This window comes from Bombina bombina, chromosome 1 (genome assembly GCF_027579735.1).
Source record: "Bombina bombina isolate aBomBom1 chromosome 1, aBomBom1.pri, whole genome shotgun sequence".
NCBI classification, from domain to species: Eukaryota; Metazoa; Chordata; class Amphibia; order Anura; family Bombinatoridae; genus Bombina; species Bombina bombina.
The window spans coordinates 890617626-890632741 of NC_069499.1; the positions used below are offsets into that span (position 1 = coordinate 890617626).

Here is a 15116-nt window from a genome sequence, read left to right on the forward strand (position 1 = left end):
TCTGAATGGAATTGATGAGAAAATCCTGCCATACCGTTATAATGACATGTATGTATACTCTACACTTCAGTATTCTGGGGATGGTATTTCACCGGAATTACTCTGTAAAAGTACATTAAACCTTTTAATAGGTATTTAATTCATGTTAAACGTTTTTGCTGGAATGTAGAATCGTTTGCATTTCTGAGGTACTGAGTGAATAAATATTTGGGCATTATTTTTCCACTTGGCAGTTTGCTTGTTTTGATTATGACAGTTTCGTTTCTCTCTCACTGCTGTGTGTGAGGGGGAGGGGCCGTTTTTGGCGCTCTTTGCTACGCATCAAAAATTTCCAGTCAGTTACACTTGTATTTTCTGCATGATCCGGTTCATCTCTAACAGAACTCAGGGGTCTTCAAACTTCTTTGAAGGGAGGTAGATTCTCTCAGCAGAGCTGTGAGACTTATGTAGTGACTGTGTTTTAAAAACGTTGCTCTGTGATTTTTATGTTTAAAATTTAATTAGTGTTACTTTACTAATGGGAACAAACCTTTGCTAACAAGTTGTGTTGTTTTTAAAGAGTGATGCTATAACTTTTTTTCAGTTCATTATTTCAACTGTCATTTAATCGTTTAGTGCTTCTTTGAGGCACAGTACGTTTTTGTTAAATAAGATTGTAACCAAGTTGCATGTTTATTGCTAGTGTGTTAAACATGTCTGATTCAGAGGAAGATACCTGTGTCATTTGTTCCAATGCCAAGGTGGAGCCCAATAGAAATTTATGTACTAACTGTATTGATGCTACTTTAAATAAAAGCCAATCTGTACAAATTGAACAAATTTCACCAAACAGCGAGGGGAGAGTTATGCCGTCTAACTCGCCTCACGTGTCAGTACCTGCGTCTCCCGCCCGGGAGGTGCGTGATATTATGGCGCCTAGTACATCTGGGCAGCCATTACAGATAACATTACAAGATATGGCTACTGTTATGACTGAAGTTTTGGCTTACCAGAACTAAGAGGCAAGCGTGATCACTCTGGGGTGAGAACAGAGTGCGCTGATAATTCTAGGGCCATGTCTGATACTGCGTCACAGCTTGCAGAGCATGAGGACGGAGAGCTTCATTCTGTAGGTGACGGTTCTGATCCAAGCAGATTGGATTCAGATATTTCAAATTTTAAATTTAAATTGGAAAACCTCCGTGTATTACTAGGGGAGGTCTTAGCGGCTCTTAACGATTGTAACACTGTTGCAATACCAGAGAAAATGTGTAGGTTGGATAAATACTTTGCGGTACCGGCGAGTACTGACGTTTTTCCTATACCTAAGAGATTAACTGAAATTGTTACTAAGGAGTGGGATAGACCCGGTGTGCCGTTCTCACCCCCTCCAATATTTAGAAAGATGTTTCCAATAGACGCCACCACACGGGACTTATGGCAAACGGTCCCTAAGGTGGAGGGAGCAGTTTCTACTTTAGCTAAGCGCACCACTATCCCGGTGGAGGATAGCTGTGCTTTTTCGAATCCTATGGATAAAAAATTAGAGGGTTACCTTAAGAAAATGTTTGTTCAACAAGGTTTTATATTGCAACCCCTTGCATGCATCGCGCCGATTACGGCTGCGGCAGCATTTTGGATTGAGTCTCTGGAAGAGAACCTCAGTTCCGCTACGCTGGACGACATTACGGACAGGCTTAGAGTCCTTAAACTAGCTAATTCATTCATTTCGGAGGCCGTAGTACATTTAACCAAACTTACGGCTAAGAATTCAGGATTCGCCATTCAGGCACGTAGGGCGCTGTGGCTAAAATCCTGGTCGGCTGATGTAACTTCTAAGTCCAAATTACTTAATATACCTTTCAAGGGGCAAACTTTATTTGGGCCCGGTTTGAAAGAAATTATCGCTGACATTACAGGAGGTAAGGGCCACGCTCTACCTCAAGACAAAGCCAAAGCTAAGGCTAGACAGTCTAATTTTCGTCCCTTTCGGAATTTCAAAGCAGGTGCAGCATCAACTTCCACTGCACCAAAACAGGAAGGAGCTGTTGCTCGTTACAGACAAGGCTGGAAACCTAACCAGTCCTGGAATAAGGGCAAGCAGGCCAGAAAACCTGCTGCTGCCCCTAAGACAGCATGAACCGAGGGCCCCCGATCCGGGACCGGATCTAGTGGGAGGCAGACTCTCTCTCTTCGCCCAGGCTTGGGCAAGAGATGTCCAGGATCCCTGGGCGCTAGAGATCATATCTCAGGGATACCTTCTAGACTTCAAATTATCTCCCCCAAGAGGGAGATTTCATCTGTCAAGGTTGTCAACAAACCAAATAAAGAAGGACGCGTTTCTACGCTGTGTACAAGATCTATTATTAATGGGAGTGATCCATCCGGTTCCGCGGTCGGAACAAGGACAAGGGTTTTACTCAAACCTGTTTGTGGTTCCCAAAAAAGAGGGAACTTTCAGGCCAATCTTGGATTTAAAGATCCTAAACAAATTCCTAAGAGTTCCATCGTTCAAAATGGAAACTATTCGGACAATCTTACCCATGATCCAAAAGGGTCAGTACATGACCACAGTGGATTTAAAGGATGCTTACCTTCACATACCGATTCACAAAGATCATTACCGGTATCTAAGGTTTGCCTTCTTAGACAGGCATTACCAGTTTGTAGCCCTTCCATTCGGATTGGCTACGGCTCCAAGAATCTTCACAAAGGTTCTGGGTGCCCTTCTAGCGGTTCTGAGACCGCGAGGAATTTCGGTAGCTCCGTACCTAGACGACATTCTGATACAAGCTTCAAGCTTTCAAACTGCCAAGTCTCATACAGAGTTAGTTCTGGCATTTCTAAGGTCGCATGGATGGAAAGTGAACGAAAAGAAGAGTTCTCTCTTGCCTCTCACAAGAGTTCCATTCTTGGGGACTCTTATAGATTCTGTAGAAATGAAGATTTATCTGACAGAAGACAGATTAACAAAGCTTCTAAATACATGCCGTGTCCTTCATTCCATTCAACTCCCGTCAGTAGCTCAATGCATGGAGGTGATCGGCTTAATGGTAGCAGCAATGGACATAGTACCCTTTGCACGCCTACATCTCAGACCGCTGCAATTGTGCATGCTGAGTCAGTGGAATGGGGATTACTCAGATTTGTCCCCCACTCTGAATCTGGATCAAGAGACCAGAAACTCTCTTCTATGGTGGCTTTCTCGGCCACATCTGTCCAGGGGGATGCCGTTCAGCAGGCCGGACTGGACAATTGTAACAACAGACGCCAGCCTTCTAGGTTGGGGCGCTGTCTGGAATTCTCTGAAGGCTCAGGGACAATGGAGTCAGGAGGAAAGTCTCCTGCCAATAAACATTCTGGAATTGAGAGCAGTTCTCAATGCCCTTCTAGCTTGGCCCCAGTTAAAGACTCGGGGGTTCATCAGGTTTCAGTCGGACAACATCACGACTGTAGCTTACATCAACCATCAGGGAGGGACAAGAAGCTCCCTAGCAATGATAGAAGTATCAAAGATAATTCGCTGGGCAGAGTCTCACTCTTGCCACCTGTCAGCAATCCACATCCCGGGAGTGGAGAACTGGGAGGCGGATTTCTTGAGTCGCCAGACTCTTCATCCGGGGGAGTGGGAACTTCATCCGGAGGTCTTTGCCCAAATACTTCGACGTTGGGGCAAACCAGAGATAGATCTCATGGCGTCTCGCCAGAACGCCAAACTTCCTCGCTACGGATCCAGATCCAGGGATCCGGGAGCGGTTCTGATAGATGCTTTGACAGCACCTTGGAACTTCAGGATGGCTTATGTGTTTCCACCCTTCCCGCTGCTCCCTCGATTGATTGCCAAAATCAAACAGGAGAGAGCATCAGTGATTCTAATAGCGCCTGCATGGCCGCGCAGGACTTGGTATGCAGATCTAGTGGACATGTCATCCTGTCCGCCTTGGTCTCTACCTCTAAGACAGGACCTTCTGATTCAGGGTCCATTCAAACATCAAAGTCTAACTTCTCTGAAGCTGACTGCTTGGAAATTGAACGCTTGATTTTATCAAAACGTGGTTTTTCTGAGTCGGTTATTGATACCCTGATACAGGCTAGGAAGCCTGTTACCAGAAAGATTTACCATAAAATATGGCGTAAATACCTATACTGGTGTGAATCCAAAGATTACTCCTGGAGTAAGGTTAGGATTCCTAGGATATTGTCTTTTCTACAAGAAGGTTTAGAAAAGGGTTTATCGGCTAGCTCATTAAAGGGACAGATCTCAGCTCTGTCCATCTTGTTACACAGGCGTCTGTCAGAAAATTCAGACATCCAGGCCTTTTGTCAGGCTTTAGCTAGGATCAAGCCTGTGTTTAAATCTGTTGCTCCGCCATGGAGTTTAAACTTAGTTCTTAACGTTTTACAGGGTGTTCCGTTTGAACCCCTTCATTCCATTGATATAAAATTGTTATCTTGGAAAGTTCTATTTTTAATGGCTATTTCCTCGGCTCGAAGAGTCTCTGAGTTATCAGCCCTACATTGTGATTCTCCTTATCTGATCTTTCACTCAGACAAGGTAGTTCTGCGTACTAAACCTGGGTTCTTACCTAAGGTTGTCTCTAACAGGAATATCAATCAAGAGATTGTTGTTCCATCCTTGTGTCCAAATCCTTCTTCAAAGAAGGAACGTCTTCTACACAATCTGGATGTAGTTCGTGCCCTCAAGTTCTACTTGCAGGCAACTAAAGATTTTCGCCAAACTTCTTCCCTGTTTGTCGTTTATTCTGGACAGAGGAGAGGTCAAAAAGCTTCTGCTACCTCTCTCTCTTTTTGGCTTCGTAGCATAATACGTTTAGCCTATGAGACTGCTGGACAGCAGCCTCCTGAAAGAATTACAGCTCATTCTACTAGAGCTGTGGCTTCCACTTGGGCCTTTAAGAATGAGGCCTCTGTTGAACAGATTTGCAAGGCTGCAACTTGGTCTTCGCTTCATACTTTTTCCAAATTTTACAAATTTGACACTTTTGCTTCTTCGGAGGCTATTTTTGGGAGAAAGGTTCTTCAGGCAGTGGTTCCTTCTGTATAACGAGCCTGCCTATCCCTCCCGTCATCCGTGTACTTTTGCTTTGGTATTGGTATCCCAGAAGTAATGATGACCCGTGGACTGATCACACATAACAGAAGAAAACATAATTTATGCTTACCTGATAAATTCCTTTCTTCTGTTGTGTGATCAGTCCACGGCCCGCCCTGTTTTTTAAGGCAGGTACATATTTTTTAAATTATAATTCAGTCACCACTACACCCTTGGCTTCTCCTTTCTCGTTGGTCTTTGGTCGAATGACTGGAGGTGACGTAGAGGGGAGGAGCTATATAGCAACTCTGCTGGGTGAATCCTCTTGCACTTCCTGTAGGGGAGCAGATAATATCCCAGAAGTAATGATGACCCGTGGACTGATCACACAACAGAAGAAAGGAATTTATCAGGTAAGCATAAATTATGTTTTTGAAAAAAAATGGTTTAAAAGTAGCAAAGTGCTACTTGTACTTATTGCCCTATAACTTACAACAAAAGCAAAGAACATGTAAACATTGGGTATTTCTAAACTCAGGACAAAATTTAGAAACTATTTAGCATGGGTGTTTTTTGGTGGTTGTAGATGTGTAACAGATTTTGGGGGTCAAAGTTAGAAAAAGTGTGTTTTTTTCCATTTTTCCTCATATTTTATAAATTATTTTATAGTAAATGATAAGATATGATGTAAATAATGGTATCTTTAGAAAGTCCATTTAATGGCGAGAAAAACGGTATATAATATGTGTGGGTACAGTAAATGAGTAAGAGGAAAATTTCAGCTAAACACAAACACTGCAGAAATGTAAAAATAGCCTTGGTCCCAAACGGACAGAAAATGGAAAAGTGTTCTGGTCACTAAGGGGTTAAGGTGATGCTCCAAAACATGTGAAAGCGCAAGCATTGCAGACCTCCGCACATAATAGCAAAAGTCACAGGATATTATTATGTTCTAACCGCTCCCTTAGCAAGTAAAACCCACCATAATTGCTTGGAAGCTGCTGCAGTGCTTTAGCTATTCACCTTTTGAGCAGCTGGAGTGTGATGGCTGACCAACTGCTGTTTATCGCAACAAGGCTGTCTTCATGCCACAGCTCTGTCACTATCAGTAGCAGACAGCGTAAGTACTACCAATAGTATTAAATAAAGCAGTAGTCAGCGAAGGGAGGGCAAACTTACAGTACTTGCAATACAAGAATAAACGAACTGACATACACGGGAGGAGGAGGCTTGGAAAGGCTTATGTTGTGGCTGGCTCCAGAACAACAGTCAAACAGGGGAGGAGGCGGCAATCCCCTGCCCATGATGTCACTGACTCAACATCGATTCATATCTTCACTGCATCGATGCAGAATCGTTCACTGCTGCATCGTGATGCATCGTGGGGACGATTATTTTTGACATCCCTAGTGCATGCACCAATCAGTAGCTAGCTCCAGTAGTGGATTGCTGTTCCTAAGCCTACCTAGGTATGCTTTTAAACATAGTATACAAAGAGAATAAAGCAAAGTAGATAATAGAAGTACATTTTAGTTTTCAATGTCATGCTGTATCTGAATTGTGAAAGTTTAATTTGAACTTTCTTGTCCCTTTAACTACCTTTAACTATGTGTTTAACCCTTTGTGGGCGGGGCATTGATAGTGTTAAAACTACATGCTCTAACAAATTAGAGTGTGTCAATTGTTTTCCTTTTTATGACCATTTAAGTTTTAAATTTGTATTAAGATTATTATTATCAGGTATTTGTAGAACACCAGCAGATTCAGCAGCACTGTTTGATAGGGCTTAAACAGGAATTTACCCGCATTGTTATGCCTAAGTTTGAAATTCCATTTATTTATTATTTTATTGCCTTTAAATTTAGAAGAATTATTTGTATTAGTTAATAGAATGTCTTATATTAGTTAATAGAATGTCTTAATGTGTTCCTTGGCCACCTCAGTGAAATCAAATTCCAGTGTAGCTAGGGTTGCCACCTCGGCCATGTTTTCCTGGACACTTATAAGTGCTGCTGGATGTGCAGAGGGAAACCTGTTTTGTGCTGTTCATTAGTACTATTCATGTGATGTCCAAAGGCATAATACATGGTCCTCCCTTGCTTACCCTGAAACATGTGTAACTCATAAATGTCCAGGAAAACATGGCTGAGGTGGCAACCCTAAGCGTAGCCTCTTACTTAAAAAACAAAGCAAAAACTACTTCATTTTGTTGCGCTTTAACTGTTTCTCTCCCTGCATCTATGGTCTCTTATGTGTCTCTCTCCTAGACCTGATGGGGGGTAGTTATCAACGTGTCAACTTTCCTGCCTTCGCCGGCCCAATACGCCCGCCTTAGCTCGCCTCACATCGCCGCCGCGGACCTGAAAAATTTCGCCTAAGTTATCAAATAAAGCTGTCAAAAAGCCGTGCACCAAGTACGGGGCGATGAGCAGCGGACTGTGAGAGTTATCACTCATCCGATCTCGCTGCTCTTCGGCTTTTTCCCAGCTTTATTGCTAGCCTGTCACTAAGCACCCACACTATCTACACTGTTCTACCCCCTATACCGGCGCCCCCGGAGCCCACCGCAACTAAATAAAGTTATTAACCCCTAAACCGCCGCTCCTAGACCCTGCCGCAACTCTGATAAATGTATTAACCCCTAAACCGCCGCTCCCGGACACCGCTGCCACCTACATTATACCTATTAACCCCTATCCTGCCCCCCCTATACCGTCGCCCTCTATAATAAAGTTATTAACCCCTATCCTGCTGATCCCGCCCCTCGCCGCAACTAAATAAATAGTTTATCCCCTAAACCGCCGCTCCCGGACCCTGCCGCAACCTATATTACATTTATTAACCCCTAATCTGTCCCCCCTACACCGTTGCCACCTATAATAAATTTATTAACCCCTATCCTGCCCCCCACTACACCGCCGCCACTGTAATAAATTTATTAACCCCTAAACCTAAGTCTAACACTAACCCTAACACCCCCCTAACTTAAATATTAATTAAATAAATCTAAATAATATTTATATTATGAACTAAATTAATCCTATTTAAAACTAAATACTTACCTTTAAAATAAACCCTAATATAGCTACAATATAAATAATAATTATATTGTAGCTATCTTAGGATTTATTTTTATTTTACAGGCAAATTTCAATTTATTTTAACTAGGTACAATAGCTATTAAATAGTTATTAACTATTTAATAGCTTACCTAGCTAAAATAAAGAGAAATTAACCTGTAAAATAAAAACTAACCTAAGTTACAATTACACCTAACACTACACTATACTTAAATAAATTATTCCTATTTAAAACTAAATACTTACCTTTAAAATAAACCCTAATATAGCTACAATATAAATAATAATTATATTGTAGCTATCTTAGGATTTATTTTTATTTTACAGGTAACTTTGTATTTATTTTAGCTAGTTAGAATAGTTATTAAATAGTTATTAACTATTTAATAACTACCTAGCTAAAAGAAATACAAAATTACCTTTAAAATAAATCCTAACCTAAGTTACAATTAAACCTAACACTACACTATCATTAAATTAATTAAATAATTTACCTACAAATAATTACAATTAAATACAATTACATAAACTAACTAAAGTACAAAAAATAAAAAAAGCTAAGTTACAAAAAATAAAAAAAATAAGTTACAAACATTTTAAAAATATTACAACAATTTTAAGCTACTTACACCTAATCTAAGCCCCCTAATAAAATAACAAACCCCCCAAAATAAAAAATTACCCTACCCTATTCTAAATTAAAAAAGTTCAAAGCTCTTTTACCTTACCAGCCCTTAAAAGGGCCATTTGTGGGGCATGCCCCAAAGAATTCAGCTCTTTTGCCTGTAAAATAAAAATACAACCCCCCCCAACATTAAAACCCACCACCCACATACCCCTAATCTAACCCAAACCCCCCTTAAAATAACCTAACACTAATCCCCTGAAGATAATCCTACCTTTAGTCGTCTTCACTCAGCCGAGCAGTGATGGAACCGAAGAGGAGACCCGGACCGGCAGAAGTTATCCTCCAAGCGGCGCTGAAGAAATCTTCCATCCGATGAAGTGATCCTCCAAGCGGCGCTGAAGAAGTCTTCCATCCGGGTGATGTCATCTTCCAAGAGGCGCTGAAGAAGTCTTCTATCCGGGCGATGTCATCTTCCAAGCGGGGTCTTGAATCTTCATCCCGCCGACGCGGAACATCCTTCTTTACCGACGGACTACCGACGAATGAAGGCTACTTTAAGGGACATCATCCAAGATGGCGTCCCTTCAATTCCGATTGGCTGATAGGATTCTATCAGCCAATCGGAATTAAGGTAGGAAAAATCTGATTGGCTGATTGAATCAGCCAATCAGATTCAAGTTCAATCCGATTGGCTGATCCAATCAGCCAATCAGATTGAGCTCGCATTCTATTGGCTGTTTCGATGAGGGGTTAATAAATTTAATATAGGTTGCGGTGGGCTCCGGGAGCGGCGGTTTAGGGGTTAATATGTATAGAGTAGCTTGCGGTGGGCTCCGGGAGCGGCGGTTTAGGGGGTAATAACTTTATTTAGTTGCGGCGGTGTAGGGGGGACAGATTAGTGGTGTTTAGACTCGGGGTACATGTTAGGGTGTTAGGTGCAGACATCTCCCATAGGAATCAATGGGATGTCTGGCAGCAGCGAACTTGTACTTTCGCTATGGTCAGACTCCCATTGATTCCTATGGGATCCGCCGCCTCCAGGGTGGCGGTTTGAAAACCAGGTACGCTGGGCCGGAAAAGTGCCGAGCGTACCTGCTAGTTTTGTTATAACTAGCAAAAGTAGTCAGATTGTGCCGCACTTGTGTGCGGAACATCTGTAGTGAGTCCGGCGGATCGAAGTTTACGTCACAAAATTCTACTTTTGCCGGTCTCTAGCCTTTGATAACTAAGGCGAATCAGCCTTGCCACAAATACGCTGCGGAATTCCAGCGTATTTGAGGTTGACGGCTTGATAACTAGGCCCCGATGTCTTCAGTCATTATTTTTTTTTAGCTTTTTCTAGCTGTTTTCCAATATACATTTATTTTCTTTTCCTCCACTTTTACTCTTACAGTCTTTTTTCCATGTAACAATGGTTCTTTTCAGTACATCTGAATTCTTTCTGAGGTGAAACTTTTAATTAAATCCAGGCTTCTCAGAAAGAAGCTAACCCTTTGTCTTAAGAAAATGCACACAGGTATTTTTGTCTCTAGCAGCAACACAATATTTAACCTGCATATACAATAGACATTAATCACTCATGTCACATATTTGAGACGATTATGATGCAGAAAGTAACAAATGTATATTCAGCAAATTGGCATCTCCAAGACTTGGTGCTCTCAGTTTAAATGGGAATAAAGCAACACTGATTGAAACACAAGACTGAATGCACTGGCATCTGTTCCCAGCAGTATGAGCCCTGCTTTTAGTAGTGTTTATTAAAAAATAATAATAATAAAAACACTGAATAGAAGAATCTGTAGCCACATTTAAAAGGACATGAAACCCAAATGTTTATTTTCATGATTCAGATGCAAGTGATTTTAAACAACTTTGCAATATACCTCTATTATCTACTTTGTTTCCTCTTAGTATCCTTTGTTGAAAAGGATACATAGGTAGGATCATGACCTACTGATTGGTTACTGCACATATATGCCTTTATGTTATTGGCTCACCCAGTGTATTAACTAGCTTCCTGTTCCAGTAGTGCATTGCTGCTTCTTTAATAAAGGATACCAAGAGAATAAAGCAAATTAAAAAATACATAATACGAGTAAATCGGAAAGTTGTTTAAAATTGTATTCCCTATCTGAATCATGAAATTAAATTTTTTAGGTTTCATGTCCCTTTAACCCCTTAACGACCAACGACGTTTGGTCTTTGAAAGCAGTGGAATCGATACTGATAGCTTCCAGCTGCTTTCATGTTATTGCAGTGATGCCTCAATATTGAAGCATCCTGCAATAACTGTTTTTAGCCATCCGATGCAGAGAGGGGTCCTACACAACAGAAGAATTTTTTTTTTTTTAAAAAAACCTAAAACCCCCAAAAAAACTTTTATTTTAGTACTGGCAGACTTTCTGCCAGTACTTAAGATGGCGGGGACAATTGTCGGGTGGGGGAGGGAAGGGAGCTGTTTGGGAGGGATCAGGGGGTGGGATGTGTCTAGTGGGAGGCTGATCTCTACACTAAAGCTAAAATTAACCCTGCAAGCTCCCTACAAGCTACCTAATTAACTCCTTCACTGCTAGACATAATATACGTGTGAAAAAATTTGTGAAAAATTGAAAACATTTTTTTATTTGATCGCATTTGGCGGTGAAATGGTGGCATGAAATATACCAAAATGGGCCTAGATCAATACTTTGGGTTGTCTTCTAAAAAAAATATATATACATGTCAAGGGATATTCAGGGATTCCTGAAAGATATTAGTGTTCCAATGTAACTAGCGCTAATTTTGAAAAAAAGTGGTTTGGAAATAGCAAAGTGCTACTTTTATTTAGTGCCCTATAACTTGCAAAAAAAGCAAAGAACATGTAAACATTGGGTATTTCTAAACTCAGGACAAAATGTAGAAACTATTTAGCATGGGTGTTTTTTGGTGGTTGTAGATGTGCAACAGATTTTGGGGGTCAAAGTTTGAAAAAAATTTTTTTTTTTCCATTTTTTCCTCTTATTTTATAATTTTTTTAATAGTAAATTATAAGATATGATGAAAATAATGGTATCTTTAGAAAGTCCATTTAATGGCGAGAAAAACGGTATATAATATGTGTGGGTACAGTAAATGAGTAAGAGGGAAATTACAGCTAAACACAAACACTGCAAAAATGTAAAAATAGCCTTGGTCCTAAACGGTCAACAAATGGAAAAGTACTCTGGTCACTAAGGGGTTAAAGGAATTCTTATTTTAGGTTTCAGATAGAGTGTTCAATTGTAAAAAGCACTTTCAAATTTACTTCATTCTCTTGGTATTTTTGTTGAAGAGCATATCTAGGTAGGTTTAGGAATGTGGACATGTCTGGAGCACAATATGGCAGCAGAAAAAAATGAATAATGAATGTATATCCTATTGCTGCATTTAATTAAACATTGTGGACCACAATGGAGGTGTATGACCTTTTGTGAGATCTCACAAGAATAACGCACAATTGGGTATAACAAGTGGATGGTTAAATATTTTCGACAAAGCATCTTAACGCGAAACAACTTTTTTAGCGCACTCTATTCTTTAATAGTGCATGGAGCGCTATAAGGGTATAAGGGGCCAATCTATTATAGTGCGAGTGGACATCGATAAATGCAGACAGCATACGCTGTCGGCTTTTATCATTGCACAAGCATTCCTTGTGAAATGCTTGTGCAATGCCGCCCCCTGGCCACTAGTAGGGGGTGTCAATCTGCCTGATCATATCCGATCGGGCTGATTGCTGTCCGTTGCCTCAGAGGTGGCGGACAAGTTAAGGAGCAGCGGTCTAAAAACTGCTGCTTTTTAACTCCTGTTTCTGGCGAGCCTAACGGCTTGCACGGAAACTGCTGCATAAGGCAGCATACAGGACTTGATAAATCGCCCCTTTGTGTTATTGCGCTCATATTAGTGGTGAGTTAAAGGAACAGTCTAGTCAAAATTAAACTTTCATGATTCAGATAGGGCATGTAATTTTTAACAACTTTCCAATTTACTTCTCTGCTCAATTCTTTAGATATCCTTTGTTGAAGAAATAGCAGTGCACATGTGTGAGCCAATCACACAAGGCCTTTGTGCAGCAACCAATCAGCAGCTACTGAGCATATCTAGATATGCTTTTCAGCAAGTAATATCAAGAGAATGAAGCAAATGAGATAATAGAAGTAAATTAGAAAGTTGTTTAAAAAAACATGCTCTTACTAAATCATGAAAGAAAAAATGTGGGTTTCATGTCCCTTTAAGTGTTGTACTCAGGCACAATCCAAAATAGCGCTTTTAACTTTATCTCTTTTTAAGACCTGAAGTAAACCATAATCGCTGGTTATTTTATATAATAAACACTTCAAAATGCTACTGAAATGCTATAAGGATTTAAGGTATATTTTGACTTAAAGGGACACTCAATTAAAAAAAAAAAAACTTTTAAGATTCAGACAGAGCATGCAGTTTTAAGACACTTGCCAATTTTCTTCCATTATCAAATTTTGCTCAATCTTTTTATGCACACACTTTCTGGGCAACAAGATCCTACTGAGCATGTGCACAAGCTCACAGGGTATATGTATACTAGTTTGTGATTGGCTGATGTCTGTCACATAATACGGGGGGCTAGAAAATGGGAGAAAAAATAAAATTTGTCAAAAAACCCCCCACTACTTATTTGAAATTCAGAGTAGGTGTTAAATTGTTGTTGTTTAATTATGCACTTGTTAATTATGTAATTCTACTTCATAGAGTGGTCTTTTAATACTTATGAAACAAAGGTTTAATAATGGAAAAAAATATTTTGTGTCAGAATTAAAAGGATATTGTATATAACGAGGAATGGGACTGGGAAGTGGTAACAGGTGTAAGTGTAAACTTTTGAATGACTGCAATTTTTTATCCCAGATAGGTGACCGAGTTATGGCTTTTGTCAACTACAATGCATGGGCAGAAGTTGCCTGCACACCAGCAGAGTTTGTCTACAAGATCCCAGAAGACATGAGCTTCTCAGAAGCAGCTGCTTTCCCTATGAACTTTGTTACTGCCTACATGATGCTCTTTGAAGTGGCCAATCTAAGAGAAGGAATGTCTGTGTTGGTTCATTCCGCAGGAGGTGGTGTGGTGAGTTTTTTTTTCCTGTTTTCTGTTTAATGTACAGTGTTTAAAGGGACATTCTACTTGGAAATTTGTTATTGTTTACAAAGATAGATAATCACTTTATCACCCATTCTCCAGTTTTGCAAAACCAACACTGCTATATTAATTTAATTTTTACCTCTGTGATTACCTTGTATCTAAGCCTTTGCAGTTGCCCCCTTATCTGAGTTCTTTTGAGAGGCTTTGATTTTAGCCAATCAGTGCTGACTCAAAAATAACTCCACTGGGAGTGAGCACAATTTTATTTGTATGACCCACATGAACTAGTGCTGTCTAACTGTGAAAAACTGTCAAAATGCACTGGAATAAGAGGCGACTTTTAACGAGTTTAGAAACCAGTTTGATCCTACCTAGGTTTAGCTTTCAAAAAAAGAATACCAAAAGAACAAAGCAAATTTGATGATAAAGGTAAATTAAAAATATGTTTAAAATTGCATGCCCTATCTGAATCATGAAAAGAAAATTTATGCTTACCTGATAAATTTATTTATTTCTTGACATGGTGAGTCCATGGATCATCATAATTACTGTTGGGTATATCACTCCTGACCAGCAGGAGGCGACAAAGAGCACCACAGCAAAGCTGTTAAATATCACTCCCTTACCCACAACCCCAGTCATTCGACCAAAAGGAAAGGAGAAAGGAAGTAACATAAGGTGCAGAGGTGCCTGAGGTTTATAGAAAAATACAGGGCGGGACGTGGACTCACCGTGTCAAGAAAGAAATCCATTTATCAGGTAAGCATAAATTTTCTTTTCTTTCTAATGACACGGTGAGTCCACGGATCATCATAATTACGGTTGGGAACCAATACCCAAGCCAGAGGACACGGATGATAAGGCCGGGACAAGACAGTAAGCCTAAATGGAAGGCACCACTGCTTGAAGAACCCTTCTCCCAAAAGAAGCCTCAGCCGAAGCAAAAGTATCAAACTTATAAAATTTAGAAAAAGTGTGTAAAGATGACCAAGTGGCAGCTTTGCAAATCTGCATGAGAAGACACTAAAGTATGGGACGTTTGAAGAGAAAGCTGCCTCATATCCTGGACGGGAGACCCCTGAACAGCATCCGCCTTAGCTAATGATGGCTCAGATTCAAAAAGCCTATCCCTACAATGTAATGTCCTATCAATACATGATGAACAAAAAGGGATTGGAGGTTCCACATTAGAGTCAAAGCACGAGCTACATGTAGCATCTTGCAAAGTATCTTGTTCCAC

The 15116-nt window shown here is 40.3% G+C and overlaps 1 protein-coding gene across 1 annotated transcript in view; it reads left to right on the plus strand.

Moving 5' to 3' along the window:
• Positions 1–15116, plus strand: part of VAT1L (vesicle amine transport 1 like) — a 676099-nt gene that overhangs the window by 274639 nt on the left and 386344 nt on the right. The window contains exon 3 of the mRNA XM_053699561.1: positions 13646–13861. Coding sequence (XP_053555536.1) covers positions 13646–13861 — 216 coding nt within the window. The remainder of the gene's footprint in view (positions 1–13645; positions 13862–15116) is intronic.